The sequence below is a fragment of the Cladophialophora yegresii genome (assembly GCF_000585515.1).
Source record: "Cladophialophora yegresii CBS 114405 chromosome Unknown aczIN-supercont1.6, whole genome shotgun sequence".
NCBI classification, from domain to species: Eukaryota; Fungi; Ascomycota; class Eurotiomycetes; order Chaetothyriales; family Herpotrichiellaceae; genus Cladophialophora; species Cladophialophora yegresii.
In genome coordinates this window covers 511504-532583 of record NW_006913050.1, presented here as the reverse complement: position 1 = coordinate 532583, position 21080 = coordinate 511504, and the positions used below count along the sequence as shown (strand labels likewise).

General features: G+C 53.5%; 5 protein-coding genes across 5 annotated transcripts; 2 read left to right on the top strand and 3 right to left on the bottom strand.

Annotated features, from left to right (window-relative positions):
• Positions 1–876: 876 nt before the first annotated feature.
• A1O7_08190 (autophagy-like protein 18) lies at positions 877–2190 on the bottom strand (the record flags this gene model as incomplete). The annotated part of the gene is made up of 2 exons (XM_007762184.1): positions 877–2084; positions 2139–2190. The coding sequence occupies 2 exons, from the start codon at positions 2188–2190 to the stop codon at positions 877–879; spliced, it is 1260 nt and encodes a 419-aa protein (XP_007760374.1).
• Positions 2191–2578: 388 nt separating this feature from the next.
• Positions 2579–4957, top strand: A1O7_08189 (DNA mismatch repair protein MLH1; the record flags this gene model as incomplete). The annotated part of the gene is made up of 3 exons (XM_007762183.1): positions 2579–2689; positions 2733–2912; positions 2960–4957. The coding sequence occupies 3 exons, from the start codon at positions 2579–2581 to the stop codon at positions 4955–4957; spliced, it is 2289 nt and encodes a 762-aa protein (XP_007760373.1).
• Positions 4958–5686: 729 nt separating this feature from the next.
• Positions 5687–8191, bottom strand: A1O7_08188 (uncharacterized protein; the record flags this gene model as incomplete). The annotated part of the gene is made up of 2 exons (XM_007762182.1): positions 5687–8061; positions 8110–8191. 2 exons carry the CDS (start codon positions 8189–8191, stop codon positions 5687–5689), a joined length of 2457 nt encoding a protein of 818 aa, XP_007760372.1.
• Positions 8192–8667: 476 nt separating this feature from the next.
• Positions 8668–16661, bottom strand: A1O7_08187 (uncharacterized protein; the record flags this gene model as incomplete). Its single annotated transcript, XM_007762181.1, has 2 exons — positions 8668–11322; positions 11370–16661. 2 exons carry the CDS (start codon positions 16659–16661, stop codon positions 8668–8670), a joined length of 7947 nt encoding a protein of 2648 aa, XP_007760371.1.
• Positions 16662–18805: 2144 nt separating this feature from the next.
• On the top strand, positions 18806–20938 carry A1O7_08186 (NADPH-cytochrome P450 reductase; the record flags this gene model as incomplete). Its single annotated transcript, XM_007762180.1, has 2 exons — positions 18806–20584; positions 20642–20938. The coding sequence occupies 2 exons, from the start codon at positions 18806–18808 to the stop codon at positions 20936–20938; spliced, it is 2076 nt and encodes a 691-aa protein (XP_007760370.1).
• Positions 20939–21080: the final 142 nt, after the last annotated feature.

Sequence of the window (21080 nt, the reverse complement as noted above, 5' to 3'; positions counted from 1 at the left end):
CTTCAAGGGGCTGTCCACGAAGGGAAATGGAGTTTTCAGCTTTCTTCACAGGTCGGTCGATAGCGAAAGTAAGCGAGGTCAGACTTGACTCTTGAGTTGAACGTACAAGCAAGCAGCGTTGGGGGTTCGGAGTCAGGTTCAAGCAGGTGGTCTCTTCTCGCTCAAGACTCGAATATAAGGTTTTTAAGCAAGGTTTCATGCGATTGACTTGGGTGTTCAGGCCTTGCGTGTGCTGGCCCAGAAGATATCGGAGCGAGAGGGACGGCAAACGCAGCAGACGCAGAGAGGGAGAGGGTGTAAGGGGACGAGTGAATGGAGGAAGGACAATTGGTTTTCAAAGGCCTTTCACGGGTCGATCCTTCGATTTCTATGACATAGGAGCTTGGTGATGGCTGAATGGGAAATGGTCTGCAGTGTAGGCCACCAGAGAGCGGAGTGACGATTCATTCGCTTCTCAACGTCGCTTACATTATTCTTGAGGGGCGCAATAACATACGCCCTACAGAGTACATTACCGTCGATCACAAATTCAAGATGCATGCCATAGCGGAGATGCTCGGTCCCCTGTTGTTAGACTCAGCCGTTGCAACAAGGCTCGTTCACCTGATATACGCAAACATGGATATAGATGTACTCTATAGAATGGTCGCTGACATTCAGTACTTGACCAGACCAGCCATGGCCTCAACGCCGACGCTAAATCAATCTGTAAAAAAAGTCGAACGTGGCCTGAATCGCACACTCTGCAAGATCAACTGCACCGACGGACGATTTCGCTGCACTAAAACTCCATCCCGGAAGCGCCCATCTTGTCGTTGATGTCAAGTACTCTGCACAGTGTCAGTTTGATGACAGCAGCCGAACATCCGGGAAAACTCACGAATACTGCTTGGTCAGAGTCCCTTCGCCCCCTGTCGCCAAATCGATGGTGAAGACGTAGAAGTTGCCTTCGTTGGTGACAACCATGACTTGCGGCGAGTTTGCACTCATGGCGACCACACTGCGTAGTTGGCTAGGGGACGCACCTGAGCTCGACTTGGGGAGTCGTATCCATGCGAAATCTCTCGAGGGCTCCCACATCTCGGCGACACCCTTTGGAAGGTATCCGCCGACTGTGGAGGCCAGATTGATGCCTACGTGCTGAGACGTCCTCCGCAACAAGCCCATGAAGGTCCCATTTGGCTTTCGATGCGCCAGAGCTGTAGGGGACTCGACTCCGTCCTCTTCATCACCCGGTTGGTCGATCAGCATGTCGCTACTTTGACTGAGCCTTCTGGTAGATGCACTGCTGGCTTTGCTGGGTGAAGCTGGTTCATGGCCATCTTCTGGTAATCTATTGGACGGAGGTCCAAGCTTGAATATGTGGACGGTCTCGGTTGCCGATGAGACACATAACAGAGTGGACGTGATATTGAAGGCCATGCTGAATATCCTTGAAGGCATGGACCCTCTCCTAAATTGGTACAGCTTGTGTGCGTCTGGGACCGAGAAAACTCGAATGATGGTACCCTTGTCCGAGGCTGTCGCCAGCAGGGTCCCTTCGTTGTTGAAGGCCACGCATGATAGGGGTGACTTGTGCGCTTCTACCACATTGACAGCTTCTAGCTTGATAGCGTCAAAGATCAGGACTTCGCCGGTCGTGGGAGGAATATGTGTACTGTTGGGTGGTGCGTGGGACGGCGGGGCAAACGACGAGGCCACAGCCTTTTGCGGAAGCGGGTATGCCAGATAGCAATTGTCTTGAGACGGTGACAGTGCGCAGATGGCAGCAGGATTGGGAGAAGTCTCGATGGTGTATAACAGTTTCATGGTCTGTATGTCGTAGAGGTAGATCTGATCTTCCAGCACAATCACCAGTCTCTTCCTGTTTAACCTCACCGACAGCACGGCGTTGGGGAAGGTGAGTTCGCATATTATCAGGTCCCTTTTGGTGTTCTTGATCTGGAGCCTCCTCGGCGATAGGATGAGAGCGACGAGAGAGGTCGAGAAGAGCATCTCGAGGATCGCAACGTTGCCGGCATCTCGGGAATCGAAGGTCTTCGCAAATGGATCGGTGGTGAAGATGCGAAAGCCTCGGGAGGTGCCTGTACAACATCAGCTCACCGGCGGCGGGATGGCTGTAGGGAGTGAGTGCGTACCTACAGCCAGGTGGCTGTAGTCCTGGTTGAATGTCACAAAGTTCATGGCCATGGTGACAGCTCGGCTTCAGCTGCTGCTGTGGTCGCTACCGGTGGCGTTGCTCCATCGGAAGGTTGGCGTCTTATTCACATCAAACTCACCGACTGCTTCAGTCGGCGGTGCTCGAAGTTGAAGGCCGGCAAATATTCTTATGCAAACGCAGGACACCAAGGGCAAGGACCAGACGCCAGAATGCAGTCTGGAGTGTCTGTCAGTTCGACTTTCAGAAAGAAGCATGAAGCATGTGACGTTGCATGGAATCGACGAATCCACCTGCGAGGTGCGGCTTCGCCCCACAAACTGCAACTTTTACGCGAGCACGAACCCGAAGCCAATCGCTGCCTGCTTCATTTCTGCTTCACTTCATTCTAGGAGACTTCCGCTTCTGGCTGATGTGAACATGGCCGACACCATGGATGTAGACTCTGAGCCTCCTCGAGGCGTGAAGCGTACTGCTGAAGAAGCAGGCTTGCCACCTGAAGCTCCACGTCGCATCAAGGCACGTCGACGCGTCTTCACGGTAAGGCAGAGAACATGGCTAACCCTCTGTCAAGGCTCTTGATCAGGATGTCGTCAACAAGATCGCGGCGGGAGAAATCATCGTCGCGCCGATGCATGCACTCAAGGAACTGCTTGAGAATTCCATTGACGCGGGCTCAACCTCAATTGAGATCCTGGTCAAGGATGGCGGGCTCAAGCTGTTGCAGATCACCGACAACGGCCACGGTATCGAGGTTTGTTCTCTGTTTCCAACTCCATGCAGCGTCTGACAACAACTCAGAGAGACGATTTGCCAATCCTGTGCGAGAGATTCACCACTTCCAAGCTCAAGAATTTCGAAGATCTTATGTCCATAGGCACTTATGGCTTTCGTGGAGAAGCTCTCGCCAGCATCAGTCACATTGCCCACCTCCGTGTCACTACTAAGACGGCCAACTCTAGCTGTGCGTGGCAAGCCCACTACCAGGACGGAAAGCTCATACCGGCCAAGCCTGGTCAGTCGGCTGAACCAAAAGCTGCCGCTGGTCGTCTTGGGACGCAGATTACAGTCGAGGACCTGTTCTACAACATCCCAAACCGGCGACGAGCATTTCGGTCTCCATCAGAAGAGTATGCCAAAGTCCTCGATGTCATCACGCGATATGCTGTCCACCGTGAAGGTGTCGCCTTTTCAATAAAGAAGCACGGTGAAACTGGCGCCGGCTTCTCCGTAGCAGCTGCTGCCACCAAGATCGATAGGATCAAGCAGGCCTATGGCGGAACTGTTGCCAAAGAAATTATGAGTTTCAGCACCGACGATTCTCGCTGGGGTTTCAGAGCATCTGGCCATGCTACCAATGCCAATTACAGTGCCAAAAGAACGACGCTATTGCTGTTCATCAATAACCGATCAGTCGAGTCATCTACGGTCAAGAAGGCCATTGAGCAGACATATCAGTTGTTTCTACCTAAAGGCGGCCATCCATTCGTCTACCTCAGCCTCGAGGTCGAGCCGAACAGAGTCGATGTGAACGTACACCCGACCAAACGAGAAGTCCACTTCTTGAATGAAGATGAGATCGTTGAGCTAGTTTGCGCGAATATCCGAGAAAACTTGGCCAAGGTCGACACGAGCAGGAGTTTCAAGACACAAACGCTCTTGCCTGGCGTTCCTCCAATGACACCCATGAATCAGCGAGTAGTTCCTGGGGACGCCACTCCTCCGACGGACGATAGTACTGCCAGAAGGCCATCGACAACCAAAAAGCCTTATGAAAATAACCTCGTCCGAACCGATTCAAAGATGAGAAAGATCACGTCAATGCTGCCACCAGCTTTGACGACAGCGACATCTCAAGATGACACTCCCGCCACAGATGGAATCTGGTACACAACCACGGATCGCGAACAAATCCAAATCCGTCTCACTTCAGTCAAGAGGCTCCGCGCTGAAGTTCGCGAATCGATGCACAACAGTCTCACCGAAGTCTTTGCCTCGCTGACGTACGTCGGCGTAGTCGATAGCACCAGACGCCTCGCGGCCATTCAATCCGGCGTGAGACTCTACCTTGTCGATTATGGCATGACCTCCAACGAGTTCTTTTATCAGGTCGGCTTGACCGATTTTGGCAATTTTGGGCTTGTTCAACTTCAACCCGCTCCGCATCTAAGGGAGTTGCTCAATATTGCGGCAGAGTATCAACTCGAAATAGATCCTTCTTGTGCAGGACTGAGCAAAGACCAGATCGTGGACAAAGTGTACAAGCAACTGATGAAGAGTAAAGAAATGCTTGCCGAGTATTTTTCTCTCAACATCGCGGACGACGGCCACCTGGAAACCATACCGCTGCTGTTAAAGGGTTACATGCCATGCATGGCGAAATTACCGACCTTTCTGTTAAGACTAGGACCGTTTGTGGATTGGACAGAAGAAGAAGCTTGCTTCCGAACATTCCTGAGAGAGCTAGCCAGTTTCTATGTCCCAGAAATGCTGCCACCTCACAAAGACGAAGCCGACAAGGGCAAGGGAAAAGCGCAAGACGAAGAGATGACTGACTCGCAGGCGGCTCAGGATGTACGGCCAGACGTCGAGGCACAGACCCAGGATGATGCCGAAGACGGCGAGCCTGATCCCAACAATGAAGCGATCGAGAGAAGAAGAAAAGAGATCGAATATTCACTGGAACACGTTCTCTTCCCGGCTTTCCGGTCGAGAATAGTGGCCACGCAGGATATGTTGAAAGGTGTTGTTGAGGTCGCGAACTTGAAAGGGCTATATCGGGTATTTGAGCGGTGCTGAGCGTTTCGAACCAGCGTGGTTTGTGTTGTGAGCGTGTGTTGCGCTCAACGACATAAATGTCCCAGAGAGCAGGTAGAGTACAGAGAGTAAATAGACTGATCGAAGTGAGCATCACATGAAGTTTGTATCAATCAAAATTTGGCCAATACGTTAAATGCGATGTTCGAACAAGATATTTATGGGATTGGTCAAGAAATTCACCACCAGCGCACCGAACTCAGGATGAATGCGACTACTTTTACACCTGAACCACAGCCGATATTTCCTCCTCCACCCCATCTCAACCCAAGCCATCCGCTAGAGGTCCCAGAGAAGCAGAGAGCGTACAGAAAGCAACAAGGGTGATGGAATCGAACATCATGTGAAATGAATATCGGTTACGGTTTCGATATACGCCAAATGTTGTGTCGAACTGAACCTCAACGCCAATGCTGGAAATGCAAAACCCGAAGACCGCAATAACTCCTACACACGAAGCACGCCACAGCTATACTTTCACCCGTGATATCAGTTCGAACAGGACCTTCACACCTTTGCTCAAGAAATTGAGAATCTCCGGAGCCAAAACATCGCGAACACAACGACGTCTACTGCCGAGACGAACCAACACCACAGGTATCCTTCCACACGCACTCCACTCCCTTGCGATGCGAAGCCCGTGCACGCCTCCCCTTTCTGCCCTCCCAACCCAAAGTCACAGCAACAGCGCTACCTAGGTAGGTGGGTAGGTTAATTAGTCCCATTAAACCGATACCACACCTCCCCCAACGCACCCCTCCCACTCCCATCCGTGTTCAACAACATATTCGTCGTCGGGGCTCCATAACTCGTTAGGCCACCCGGAAAGTTTCCAAACCAAGCATACCGCTCCACCCACCCCTGCGCGTCCATCCAACTCGTCGCATTCTTGAGGAACGCCACATTCGTCGCCTCGTCGTAATTGTCCTTGTCCATGCCGAACTCGGTGATCCACACGGGCAAGACACCGCCACCCTTTGTATCCACATACGACGACGTAATGTTCGGACTATACACCACGCTGAGGTTATGTGCCTGCGTGACGAACTGTTGAAAATACTCGATGTTGTACGGGCTGGCGTACCAGTGGATGTTTATGAAATCCAGCGTCAAGTTGTGCTGCGTGGCGGTGGCGTTGCCGAGGAATTGTTCAAGGTACGCGATCCCGCCGCCCGTGTTTGTCACGGCGGGGGCGCCGATCTTTACGCGCCCGGCGAACGGTTGCATGAAGTTCGCGTAGCCCGTGATGGACTGCGCGACGGGCATGTTGGCGGACTGGCCGTTGAAATTGGCGTCGGGCTCGTTGAAGCCGAAGATGGCGTCGGTGCCGTAATTCTCGATGCTGAAGTTGACGTTGGCGGGCCAGATGGAGGTTAGGGAGTCGGCGTCGTTGTAGAGGAGTGGGATGAAGCGGTAGGGTGATAAGGGGTAAGGGTAGGGTCCTACGTCGTCAGAGGCATTTGGCAAAGAGTAATAGTTGTAGGACCAGGAGATGTAGGGTGAGGGAGGGGGGTAGTATTGCAGGGTGGTCACGTTGCGGTACGCCAGGCCGCGTTTGGCGGGGTAGGGCGAGGTTGTGGTTGTGGATGTGGATGGGGATGAAGAGGTGCTGCTCTGGTTTCTTGTTGTGGTTGTGGTCGTGATGCCGGATGGAGTGGGGTTTGCGATGCTCGATGACGAAACGGCATTCGTGCTCTGAGAAGATGAAGGGGAGGCGGAGCTGATCGAGGTTGGTTGAGGCTGGGTGGACACCGCCGATGTGACTCTATTTGTGCTGGAGCTCGCTGGAGAACTTGACGCACCAGTTCTCGACGTGGCGGAGAGGGAGGCCGGTGTGCCGTTTGAGACGGTTGTGCTTGATGAATGAGATATCGTGGATGATGCCGACGCAGCCAAAGACGAAGCTATAGCGCTGGAGCTCAACACATTTGTCGTTGTCGAGGACAAGAGGGTCATGGAATTGACTGGAACGGTGGTGGTGCTTGGCGTGGCAGACAACGAGCTGGGTACGCCAGAGTGTACTGTTGTCGTACTGCCCCTTGAACTTGAGACGAGCGCGTTACTGGAAGGAGAATTGCTGGGCGATGGCGAGTTCGAAGGTGGCGCGACGCTAGCTGCGATCGAAGTCGACTGTGGTATCACAACAGCAGTGGTGTGCGCTGTTGTCGACGAGGTCAGAGGCCGGTCTGGAGTCATGTGTGAAGAAGATGATCCGCTCAGTGTTGTCGTGGGACTGGTTACGGGGCTTGAAGAAGTGCTAAGGGAAGTAGGAATAGGCCCGTCGGTGACCGGACTCGACACGCTCGTCTCCATATATGTGGCAGTTGTCGTTGCTCCTGCGCCGGAACTTGGGCTCATGCTAGCAAGGCTCGTGGTCGTGGAAAGAATCGAACTTGTCACTGTCACCACGAACTCCGGTTCCAGACCAAGCTGAACAGCTTCCATAGGCGGCTGACTGCCAGGAAATGTGACCAACATCTGCCCGTCGCTGAGTGCCGAGAAGGCGAGATTGTCGCCAAACACCAGCCTCGTGTCATTGAAATACCAGATGTAATCACTGGGCTGAGTGGCCATCAGAAACCGCCTCAGAGGCAATGATCCCGTTCTGCCATCTGTGCCGACGGTTGCGTCGCCTGTCCGAAGCTGTCCGTCGGAAGTAAGCACGAAGATCGCGGACAGCTCTTCATCTGCGATGAGGTAGGCATTTTCTCCCTTAAAAGAGATGTAGCTGGGCGCGCGGGCTCGGAGTCTGGCGTTGAAGCCGCTGACAGTGATTCGGAAAGGGATCGACACAGGAGCTGGGGGTAGCGTGGAGGTCGCTGCGGGAGTAGCAGTCTGTAGGTTGCTCGTAGAGGAAGAAGAAGCCGCCGGCTCGGTAGGTGTAGTCGTGATGATTGGCGGCCCGCTGGTGGTCGGAACGCTTGATTCGCTGGTGTCGGGATTTGATGTCGTCGACGACTGGAGAATAGCCGATATCGACCGCCCGTCACTGGTAGTGCTGAGCGTGTTCGGGACAGTGCTCGAGCTGGTGATATTGCCAAAGACCACGGTCGACGTCCAGTAGCAGCCGTTCGAGTCTATCGAGACTGTCTGTCGTCAGCAAAGCGCTTCCCCGTAAGGATCTAGTCTCTTACGTGCTTGCGCTGCAGTGACCGCAATCTGACTGTGCAGAGCCGCCAGGGTATACATCAACCTCGCGCCCGTCGTGAACTGCATCTTGCCACGTCCCTTCTTCCAAAGACTCACTCACTGGTGTGCTGTAAAGGCCAGAATCGTGAGACGCGCATCGCGGGGATAGGCAAACTGAGGCAGATTGTCTGGAATGTATACCTAGGAATGCAGGGGACGGTCAGTGCGCAAGTGATATGTCTTACCCGCATTGCCTGGACGCAAACACAGATAATGAATGAGAACGTGCGCAAGGATCAACAGAACGGCTGTGTGGATTGAAATCAGGTATCTGTCATAATGGTACATTGCTCGCAGCATTTGCGCTGGAGATGGTATACAAACCCAACTTTTCGGTCTTGTCAATGCAGAAAAGCCCTTGCATATTGTACACAGGTCGTAGCAATTGCTGAAATTGCAAGAAACGCCGACAATGCTTTGCTCTCATGCCGCATCACGTTCTATGGGGGTATCGTTGTGCTGGAAATTCGAATGGGGCGAAAGCACTGTGCAACCTCAAGCGCTTAAAGCCCTGGGCTTGCGGTGGGACTGACGTTGCTGATATTACTGGCACCGCCAGTAAGGTATTCGGAAGGTACTCTCGGGACTCGGGGGCTCTGCATCGCCGCAGGTACCAGCCCTGGGCCTCCTGATTGCCCACGCAGACGTGCATAGTCCTTGATCTTCTCTTTCTCCTTCTGGCTCTCACTCTTTCCACCTGTCAGGCGCCGCATACCTCTTCTCATGCCCTGAAGGCTGAAGGCACCACCCGTCTCAGTGGCAGAAGTGGGCGTCGTCTGGTACTCCGAAGGACCGGGGCCTGACAGTGATTTGCTCTGATTGGAGATAGTCAGGCCCAGCAAAGGAAAGGGACTATTCTCTCCATCTGAGAGAACGGCTTCGTCGTATTGCTCAGCAAACTCCTCCTGGGACCTGAACGACAAGTTCTCGGGCATGGTAGCAAGTCCGCCCGCTGTCGGCTGGGACACGGAGAATTGGTTCGCCGGAGACGTGATAGACCTGGCGTGTAGCCCTGGCCGTTGATGGATTACCGAGTTGATGGAAGTTTGGAGGGGTGGCTTCTTCGTCGAATTCGGCATCGATGGCCCTGGTCCTCCCAATTCGTCGATCGAAGAAAATGAGGTCTGGGCAGATGTGCTGTAACTCTGAAATGAGAGACTTGGCTGGGACCGGTGACTAATGCCAGGAAGCGGACCCGCCTCGGTAAAACCGTCCTGCACATTAGTCGATGGCATAGCCCGGGAGAGGCTCTGTCGAAGGATTGGGGCAGTCTGCTCGTCGTACAGATCCGTGTTTTGCTCTGTCAGGGTGGGAATTGAGATAGCGGATCCCATCAGCTGGCTTGTTCCCATGGGCGTCAAGACGTCGTCAGCCTCTACATCGTCGAAGAAGTCGTCGAGACTGTCGAGAGTGTTGACCAGATCGCTGACATTGGTATCCGCAGCTTCGAGTGTTCGAATCGTCTCGGCCCTGCTTTGGGTTGGGAAATATGAGTCGGTGTATCCATCGTCACCCTGGAATTCAACATCGGGCGTGCTAGTTTCCTGATCCTTGAGGAATTCCGAATCTCCACATGTGTAGAAGACGGCGTGGACGTTGTGTCTGGTCATGCCAGAATAGACCGCAGGCATTGGGATGGACCACCCCGAGGAGTGCGGAATGCCATAGAGACTTTGAGTTCGCTCGTACTCTTTTCGGATGGCTTTTGCTGAGCCAGAAGCCATACTCATGCGCATATGGTGCTTCTCCATAGGCGTGGCGGCGACCTCCATGATGTAGTCCATGACCTCCAATGCCTGAGTGCAGTGTTCGGTCTGCAGTAGCCGGAGTAGTGGTGAGATGAGGTCCGGTCCGTGAGTTGTAATAGAAGGACTCTTCATGTTGACGATTGGGATCATCTCGCATAGGATGTCCATAAGCTTGACGCGGAACCAAGCCGTCTTGTTCGTCAGCAGTCCAATCATGAAAATCAGACTTGCAGCATCGCACAGAGGGAAGTAGGCCGCCTTGATAGATTGCACGGTGGCCGTAAGCATCTCTTGACTTGTTAGCTCGTTGTTGGCGTAACGTGCCAGGCAGATCGAGAGGAGCTCGTGACCTTCAGCGCCTGCGATCCTAGCGAGCGTCTTCGCTGAAGCTACTGCTGCAGGGTCGGTAGCATCCTGGTCGAAGCTGTGCAGCCATCGCGGGAGATTTGCTAAGACGCAGTAGAGTAGACGGTTGTCGCTTCCAACGAGCTGGCAGTCCGGAAGTTCCGCTAGCCGTTGAAGGACCAGGAGAGTCTTGTCCAAGCTATCGGCGGATTTCAAGCCCTTGTAAAGCAACGGTTGCAGCCCTTCGAAGCCGCCATCCCACTTCCCAGGCAGTCCCTTCATCATTGATTCTGTCACATCTGGATCTGAGAGATCCAGCTTCTCGAGAAACTTCTCAAGCATGCCTAGGGTCTCGTAGAATTCTCGTTCATGAATCGTATTGAGACATGCGCAGGTGGTCCAGAAGAGCTGAGGATATCGTAGCAGGTTTTTAGGCTCGAGTGCTCCGATGATGACTTTCAGCGTCGTCAATATTTCCATGGAGAAAGTCTGGTAGTCCGTGTGCTCGTCGGCAATCGTGTTGGAAAGCCGTGCAAGCATATCAGCTAGCATCCTCGCGTCCAGACTGACAGAGATGCACCGAAAAACTTGGAAGGACCGACAGGCCAGATGTCGGACCGGACAGATGGAGGCCCAGTGTAGTGCTTCTTTAGCCCAAGCATCGCTAAAATTGTCGAATGCCAGGTTGAAGATAGCGACAATCTCGGTAGTTAGTGCTGTCATCGCAGGAGGCACGCGGCTGCCGCCATCATCTTCATCCTTCCTGGTATTGCTCTCATAGGACCAGCTGATCCGAGGACTATTCGTTCGAATCGCGTCCACCAGACTTTCGATCTTTGACTTGGCAGAGTCGAGGGTCTGAGCTTCGATCTTGGTGGTCACCAATTCGTGTATGAGATGTACCAACATCTCCCTTGCTTGTTCCTGAACCGAGGCAGTGTAGTGATCCCAGAGGATCAGTACTGCGTGAATGAGCTTTGTGGCCTCGTCTCTGACAAGGGTGACAAGCGCAACCATGAGATCGACCAGGAAAATCAAGGAGACTTGGCCTAGAGATAGGCCGACCTACACGTTCGTTAGTCGTGCCCCTTCGTACAACGAGAAAAGCGTACCTGTTTGGTGCCCATGGGCAGCAAGGAGGTCAGATCAGCGACATATGGAAGACTTCTCGTGTCCGGCATTACCACTTCTGCATGCTTTCTGTCGTTGACCATGTTCTTTGGGCATAGTTGTAACATGAAAAATTCCAGCACTCGAGATCCGGCAGGAGTGGAAGAAAGGTAGACAACAATCTGTTTGGCGTACTCGACAAAGTTCTGATCGCGTCGGTCAAGGGAGAGGTATATGATGAAGTCAAGGATCATTTGCACGTTGCCTGCATGTGGTCCTGTGGCCAACGCCTGCCACAAGGCCTGTACTTCATTGTGCATGGCACTGCTAGAGAAGATCGTGATTTCGAACATGTTGGCCAGAAGCATGTACGACACGGCCGTAGGAGATCCGGTCGCCGAATCCACCTGGAGCTCGAGAGTCTGCAGCCACGGCAGTATGGCAACGACCATATTTCTTTGATGGTCGTTTCGCGCGGTCTTGTAATGGAGCGAGAACTCCGAAAACACCATGAATGCTATGTCGGAGTTGGCCTTTGCAAGACGTCGTGAATATTCGAATTGAGCCAGCTTATACACAGCGCGTGTCTTATCAGAGATGCTGATATCAAATTCCTGAAGGTTAGTTCTCTTATGTTGGCGTTCGTCCAGAGTGCGGATAAGATGTGCCGACTTCATTCTGATCTCGCGATTCTCGTTCCCCAAGGTGACAACGATGATGCTGACTATTTTCCAAAACGGTACGGGATAGTCCGCGTGCTGTATCAAGACATCACACACGACTCCAAAATAGCTTTCCAACGCCATGGGAGACTCGGTCCTGTAGCATTGCTCTACCGCATGTTCCACGATTACAAGATGCTCTGAATTGTGCATGAGCAACAGCTTGAGCGCTCGTTGACCGATGGTGTGCATTTTGTGATTGTTCGTGGCGAAGATCGTGTCGATCCAGGAGAGCATTCTTGGCAAATTGAATGATAAGATGGCGTTGCTGTCGGTTCTGATGCTGATCGTCCCGGCACAGAGCGTGGCCATTGCACTGAGAGCGGCCACTCGTAAATTGTTCTTCTCCTTCTCGGTCGTGGCGCTGGCATTGATCCGGTCCTGCACGGCCCGCGCATTGTTGTGATTTTGATCAATCGATGTCTGCTCAGCTGAATAGCCGCACCAGTCCTCCATCAAGGCGAACGCAGACTTGCGCGATTCAAAAGGCATCCAGCGCGAAGGCGTCTGCGACCGGTTGACACCTTCGAATACTTCCTCGACGAGGCCGCAGAAGTGATATCTCAATTTCTGGAAGCGCCAGTCATTCTGCACGTCGGTATCACTGAGGAAGATGCGGAGATCTCTGGTGTATATCACCAGGTTGTTCAAGATCCAGTCATCGTTGTAAATGTCCTCATGACGGAGAAAAGACGCCGTAAGCTTGTATACATGCGTCACCTCAGTTCGAAGGCGCTCGGTTTGCTGAGACCGTTGTGGACTGCTTGGGGTCCTGTGATGGGTGATTCTCGCCTTAGCCTCCTCATTGCATTTGATGACCGCATACTGTAATGATTCGAGTAGTGTCCGATAGAGCTTGCGATTGATTGATCCGAGAGCCGAGACTACCGCATCACGAATGGCGTCGGGCGCGGCACCCAGCATTGGAATAATCGCAGAGAATAACGCCCGAGCGGAGCTCAGCTTGTCTTGCGCTGGGATCGCGCTCTTGGATGTCTTGCGTGCATGAGCAGCGTCAGCAAGCTGACTCTGGGATTGGGCGCCTGGAGAGCTGAGCGTGACACAGGCCATGATGAGGTATAGTTTCCACTGGTCGAAAAGAACCTCGGCGGATGTTGCAGAACTTCTTCCTTGCATGCGGTATTCGTACATGGCCGCAGTAGCACCTGCAGTGTCCGAGAAGGCTTCAATATCGTTCTGCATCATCATCAGTCTGTCAGTAACAGTCCCGCGACAGAGGGCTATCGCGTTTGGGCATGCATCGAACACGACGCGGATGAGATTAGGGAAAGCCTTGAACCAAAGAGTCGAGTCGTATGAGACCTCCGAGCTGCAGATTTCAATCAAAGTACTCTGGCCGGGACCAACGCGCTTATCCTTCTGCAGCCGACTGCGTTCAGCAACATTGAGAGCATCATCATGCAAGTCTAGGATTGTAGACGACTGGTCCTCCAGAAGCTTGATGATCCTTGACGAATCCGCCTGGGCGAGCACGGTATCGAACTGAACAACGAGTCGTAGAACCTTGATGGCGAATGCCCTCACCCGCCGAGATTGAGAGCAAAGGAAGAACAGTCCATATGCTTCGATCTCGTCCACGTGAGGGATGGCATTTGTGAGCTCCATTTGCAGTGCTCGATTAGGACCTGTTGCTGAACGATCTCTAGCTTCGGCAGAGCTCGCAACGGCTTTCTGTTTAAGCTGCTCCATCCATATCTGAAGCAATTCAAGATATAGCGTCAGCGTTGTCTCGATGTGAGCAGGCCCTAAACGTCCCTCGTCTGACATCGTAGAGTACTGAGAGTCGTAGTGGAAAATGAACCGTGGGAAAGCGATTGCTACCGCTTGGGCATGGCCCTGTTTCGCGATGGCCTTCAGAGATTGCGTAGCAGAGGCAGCGATATTGGCCTGCACGTGAGCAGAACCGGTACACAAGAGATTGATCAACGGGTTCAGGGGAATATGGTCGGTGAAGCAACGTGGAAGAGCTTGGATAGCCACGTGGAGCAGCTCGTAATACAATTGCTTCTGATCAGGGGCTATTGGCTCTTGACTGCGCGCCAACGTGAATGCATCGGCAAGAGGGGTTTTAGGAGTAACGGTTGCCGTCGAAGAAAACTTTTCGTTCAGCGTGGCTTGCCCACCGAATGTGTTGTCGCAGAGGATTGTGATCTTGCCCAGGATTTGACAGAATTGCAGATAGTACTGTTGGGCATTTTCATCTAGCGCAGAAACGTTGACTGGCAGGGGGGAAGGACTTTCATCGTCGGATATTAATTGCACCTGTGAATCGACACCCATGATCGCTCTCATGCTCATCGGCGAAGGCGGCAACCCGTCAAAAGTCGGGGTATGTGTGCTGAATGCAGGAAATGGTGGGCACCTTGTGTCTCCCTTCTCCAAGTCAGATATGAGGACAAGAAACGCGCGAATGCCAATGACCATCCGTTCAGGCTCGATCTGTTCAATCCGGAGGGTCCGATTGGACTGAAACAGATCGTGATGCAGAAGAGGGAAGATGACGGCGCGGAAACAGAGCTCCTGTGCTGTAAACCCAAGGATCCGGATGAATTGCACCAGAGGATTCGCCGTAGATGGCTCAGACACCACATGCGTTTTCCTCCCCTGGGGGATGGTGATCTTGATGATCTCTTCCAGCCGACGCAATTTGACCTGCATGGTATCTCCAACCCGGACGAGATATGTCCAGACGAGCTGACAAATGGCTTGCAGAGCTAGGCCTCGCGTCGACCTGTCCTTCAGCTTGGGGACTAAACTCGAGATCATTGGAAGCCACTGCGCGGAGAAAGACTCAATTGGAGAAATGCAAATGAGCAGTATCGACACGGGAAATCCAATACTCCAGTGACGGACCTTGACTAGCATGTTGCCCAACCTGGAGTTGATAGTTTCGATGAAGTCCTTCCACTTGGGGACGTTCTGAAAGCAATCTGGATTACTCGCCACGGCGGTGAGCAAGCGCTCGAATAGTTGGCAGTAGGCTTGCTTCACTCGGGGTCCATGTGCATCGGAGAACAGTGCCGCAAGAGTTCGCAGGAAGTCGGCGACAGCAAATGCAGCCTCCCTCGTTGGAGGAATGTGCAGATGGCGCATGCCGAGCAGAAGTAGTTCGATGCGAGATTCTAGGTCCCTGGCGGCAGCGGTTCCACCACTCTTGGCGACGTCCTGCTGCCACTGATCAAGCTGATGCGTAAAGCGGAACGTGACGTTGACGAAGTCCAGCCGGCTCATGTGGCCCAGCACCTCGCCATATATTCGCCAGTTTGCAAGTCGGATAGTCGATGTCAGGATCTGGGCAGGTTCCACCTCTCGAATCTGCGTGAAAACGATGTCCTCAAGCTTGTTGGCCAGATCTTGGGTTATGGCGGCGAGCGTGCTTTGCTCAAAAATAGCAATCAATACCCTACACAGGATGTAGACAGAGACGGTGGCGCGGCGATCTGCAAACAGATATTCCTGGGTGAGAGGATCTTCAGTAGCAGGAGCACCTTCGGTTCCAACTTGAGAGAGGCCCGTCTCGCTGGGAACCTGAAGGGGCTCTGTATGCCGCCGAGGGAGCGAAGGTGGAAGGGATGCAGTCGGCGTGCCCGCCTGAATTCTTTGTTGGTAGACCTGCTTTTTCAGATTTGCAGCCGCATCTCCTTTGCCTTTTCGCCATAACATTAGACTGTCCACTAAAGGTTTGGGTCCCTGACGCGAAATGTGGCCCAGTGACACAATCAATTGATCGAAGGCTGCGTCGACACCTGGCGCACAAGCCTGTTCCACGGGCGCAGGGGAAGTGTCCAGGAGAGTCAGACAATGGTTGATTCTTTGATCGGCGCGGAGCACAAATGCGTGAAAAAGATGGTGTAGAGCATATTCACCAGGCGTTCGAGGCTCAGGCTGTTGGTGGAAGCTGGATGAATTATATGCATGGCCCCGTCGTGTTCTTGAATGGTCCTTGCGTCTCCTGTTCTGTGATGATGATGGCGCAGGCTCAGGTACTGACACGCTGGTGTCTATCAATGAATCGATCGAGTGCCCTTGGCCGTGACTCTGATATGGTGATACTGGACTTGTGTAGGCTGAAGTCTCTGCGCTCGCGGTGGAGTACTGACCCCTTCTGCTGCCAGTGGGATACCTTGCATAGCCAGCTGCACTAAGTAACGACTCGGGTGTCAAAGGACTCGCGGAGGAGGGAGAGTTAAAGCTGGGGGTTCGCGAATGCTGCAAGCCATGGATGACGGACGTTTGGCGGTGGTGGCCATAATTGTTTGACGTCCGTCTCTGTAAGCCAGTGGTGTCCACTGCCGGTCCTCCTCTTGCGTTCGCACTGGCTTCGCTCGCCAGTGGCTGAGGCTGGACGGAGCCCGCCCGCGAAGACGTTGTACCGTTGGCGCCATATGCCGGGGCTGAAGACTGTTGAGGCCTGCCTCTCGTCACCGAAGTGTTTCTGGTGTGAAGTTGGGGACGGGAGGCGGACGACGGCTGCGAGATCTGTTCGGGCCCAGGGCCATCGAGGGTAAAGACCGAAGGCTCGTTGGAAGGAGACTGGACATCTGGAAGCATCGAGCACGGTTAGTACGGAATCATGTGCTCGTCCTCATGCAGAGCGCTGATGGTGGTGATGTCCATGGGTGGAACGTGGAGCGCGGTGTTGAGTTGAGCGGAAGAATTCCGGGGGCGCACTTACGATTATGCAGCATTGTGAGCCCTTGAACGCGGACGCTGGAGAGGATGCAGGTCCCGCGTCATTGCTTCTAGGTAGACAAGCGGAGCGGGATGAGGTGCGCAGGAAGTCTTGGAGTTCAAGTTGTCGGGTGGAAGTTTAGTCGCCCATTAATTATTGCAAAGGAGACGGAGGAATTGGAACGGCACCAGCGCAACGGCAAAGGGATGCGCAATGCCGCCAATCAGATCATCTTCACCTCACCTCAAACTGACGACTGGGTGACTGTGCGCGCACAAGGAGGTTTGGTACAGATCGCTGTCTAGTGCGGTACGACATCTATAGTTCATCACCATCCTGAAGTTACCATTTGGTGACTGAGTGCTTCATGGTGCGATTCGTTGTTTATCAGAACACCTTTGTCGAATCAGAATGCCAGGTGATGGCTCTAGCAAGTCATCCTTCTTCAGGCACACCAATACTGTTGAAACATTTTCCAGCACAGTGATGTCGGTGGATGCGCAGGTTGGGGGATTGGCGCCATCGCTGTCACAGACTGTCATCAACCCCCCTCGGGCGCCAACGACTCTTGTACTGTTTCCGCTCCTTGCCGTGAGGCGCATTTCCCTTGACGCTCCTTGGAGCCTTGTTGCCACAATCCGTATTACGTGCATACATAAGACGAAGACAATTGCCGGTTGCTTGAGGGAATGCATAGCCTTGCGACTCCAGTGTAGGCTGTCTAGGCCTGTCCACAGAGGTGCAGGAGAAGAGCCTCGTTATCATGGTGCTGACTGTGTGCTTACAGGTACATATCTTAGGTATGCAACTACGGGGTGCGGCGGGACAAGGGAGAACTGTCCTTGTGTACGGAGTACACAGTACACAGTATGTGGGGAGCGTCAGACTGGACGACAGTGCCACCAGTGCCACCACAAACCCACAACCATACGGTAAGCGAGTCATCGGCGCATACGGCATTCTTCGTATTTACCCGATTGCGCATGGGCCCCGAGGCTTCCCATATTCAGGTCTCCCATCTGAGGTCTTGGATGCCACCTCGCCCCCCGTGGGCAGGTGCCGGGTGGGATCGTAAGAGCGTAGCCATGAGAAGTGAAGTGGATGCATTCAGTTGCCAGAGATAAAAGGAACTCGCCGTCCCCATGCGACACAGTGTGCGCATTGCATCCCATTCTTACTGCTCAACTGCCGATACGCCTGGCCGCTGTTTGCCTGCCTCCCCGGACTCACCACACGCCCACACTCGCACTCCGCGCTGCGCACTCATCATAAGTCCGAGGGTCGACCGCCGTCCACCACGAAAACAGGTGCCGGATATCCTCCTCACTGGAAGCCGCAGTTGCCCGCCAGAAGACCATTCTCGAGGGTAATTCCGCACACCAAACATTTGCCCCTCCAATTGCATCTTGTCCCCTCCACAGTGAAGGTGCCAGTCACCAACAAGCCGAACTCCAGGTTTATAGATCTCCACGATATTTCTTCGATGCTCTAATTGCCGACCGATTTGGCCTCCACGATCGTTGACGTCCGGGACTTTGTTAATTGTGTGGTCGCTTGCACTTTCTACTGGCTTGACTTGTCTGAGTCGACTTTGTTGCGATCTCTCAAGTTTACATCTGAATCGAACGCTCGTTGTCTGAAGGGCACCATCCGATAAAAAGTCGACCCAGCTCTATCTAAGCCTAATTCAGCTGAGAAGAGGCCTGCAACGCAACGCAAGCCCACAAAACGAAATAGCTGAGACTTGCAGAGGCCCCATCCTGCACACCGCAGCGCAGCGTAATCTTGGCCACATCAGACCACAAACGGGTCGCCTCCCCGAGAGCCAAAGAGCGAGGGCCCTGCGCCTGCGATCTCCACGCTGTTCAATTGCTCACCACTGCCCAGCTGGGCCTGTACCCCACCATTCATATAAGCAGCGACATCGCTCCCCGAGGACACTTTGTATTTTCTAGTCTGCTTCAACCACCACAAACCCTCCATGTCAACCGAGCCTGAAGCCGCCCCCATTAAACTCCCCACCATGGCTCAGGTCGATACTCTGGACATTGTTGTCCTCGTCTTGCTGCTCCTCGGCAGCGTCGCTTACTTCACCAAAGGCACCTACTGGGGCGTCCCGAAGGACCCCTACGCTACCTCTGCCCTCAATGGAAGCGCTACCAAGAAGGGTTCCCGCAATATCCTCGAGAAGATGGACGAGTCGGGCAAAAATTGTGTCATTTTCTACGGCTCACAAACTGGCACTGCTGAGGATTACGCCTCCCGTTTGGCAAAGGAGGGCCACGCTCGCTTCGGATTGAACACCATGACTGCGGACCTGGAAGACTTCGATTACGAAAACCTCGACCAATTCCCCCCTGACAAGGTGGCCTTCTTCGTCATGGCTACCTACGGTGAAGGCGAGCCTACCGATAACGCGGTCGAATTCTGGGAGTTCATTAACCAAGACCCTCCTTCCTTCTCCGAGAACTCGGATGAAAAGCCCCTGGGCAACCTCAAATATGTCGCTTTCGGTCTAGGAAATAACACATATGAGCATTACAACTCCATGGTTCGAAATCTGGATAAGATCTTGACCAAACTGGGCGCAAAGAGAATCGGCACTGCCGGTGAAGGTGACGATGGCGCCGGCACCATGGAAGAAGACTTCTTGGGCTGGAAAGAGCCCATGTGGGCTGCCTTGGTCCAGGAGATGGGCTTGGAGGAGCGTGAGGCCGTTTATGAGCCAGTTTTCAGCGTTGAAGAGCGCGAAGATCTCTCTCCCGAGACCGACACTGTCTATCTGGGCGAGCCCAACAAGAATCACCTCGAGAACAGCCAGAAAGGCCCTTACAACGCCCATAATCCTTTCATTGCACCAATCGCCGAATCAAAAGAACTGTTCACAGTCAAAGACCGGAACTGCCTGCACTGCGAGATCGACGTTTCTGGCTCCGGCATCTCGTACACGACGGGTGACCATATTGCCATCTGGCCTACAAACGCTGGTTTGGAGGTTGACCGGTTGATGAAGACTTTTGGCTTGGAAGAGAAGAGACACAGGGTTATCAGCATGAAAGGCATTGACCCTACTGCCAAGGTCCCCTTCCCTACCCCCACAACCTACGACGCCGCCATTCGCTACCACATGGAAATTTGCGCCCCTGTCTCTCGTCAATTCATGTCCACCTTGGCTGCCTTTGCGCCCAACGAGGAGGCGAAGAAAGAGATGGCCAAGCTAGGCTCCGACGCCGACTACTTCAAAGAGAAGATCAGCAGCCAAATGTTGAATGTTTCCCAGGCAGTTTCTGCCGTCCATCCTGGTCCCTGGTCTGCCGTTCCTTTCTCCTGTCTGGTCGAAGGTCTCAACAAACTCCAACCCCGATATTACTCGATCTCGTCCTCGTCGCTTGTTCAACCAGAGAAAATCTCTATTACGGCTGTGGTAGAGTCTGTCCGCGTTCCGGGCGCGGGTCACGTCGTCAAGGGTGTCACCACCAACTATCTCCTGGCCCTGAAGCAAAAGCAGAATGGAGATCCGGACCCATCGCCACACGGTCTGACGTACGAGATCAACGGTCCCCGCAACAAGTACGATGGTATTCATGTCCCCGTCCACGTTCGTCACTCCAATTTCAAGCTGCCTTCCAACCCGAGCAAGCCAATTATTATGGTCGGCCCTGGCACAGGTGTTGCTCCTTTCCGCGGATTTGTCCAGGAGCGTGCAGAGCAGGCCAAGCGTGGTGAGGAGGTCGGCCAGACCGTACTGTTCTACGGCTGTCGAAGGTCATCCGAGGACTGGCTCTACAAAGCCGAGTGGGACGTAAGTTGAATCAGCTAATTCCGTATTGACAAAGCATTCGCTGACTGGCTGCCACAGGAATACAAAAAGATACTGGGAGACAAGTTGACCATCTTCAACGCATTCTCGCGAGAAGGTCCCAAGAAGGTCTACGTGCAACACATGATCAAAGAGAACGCCAAGTTCATCAATGACCTCCTCCAACAAAAGGCCAATTTCTACGTCTGCGGTGATGCAGCCCACATGGCCCGAGAAGTCAATGAGGTTCTCGGCCAGATTATTGCTTCTGAACGGGGAGTTGACGAGAAGAAGGCGGAGCAGGTCGTCAAGAGCATGCGCAGCAGCGGTGTCTACCAGGAAGATGTTTGGTCGTAAATTGCCATCACACTGAGCCGACAACCTAGAGGACGGTATACGTTCTGCAATACCTAGTGTGGACGATCAAGTACGACCGGTGGGGTGATTCTCAGTCCGCCTTTCGCTTGCGATGCCCAAGGCACGCGGCATACAAAGCAGA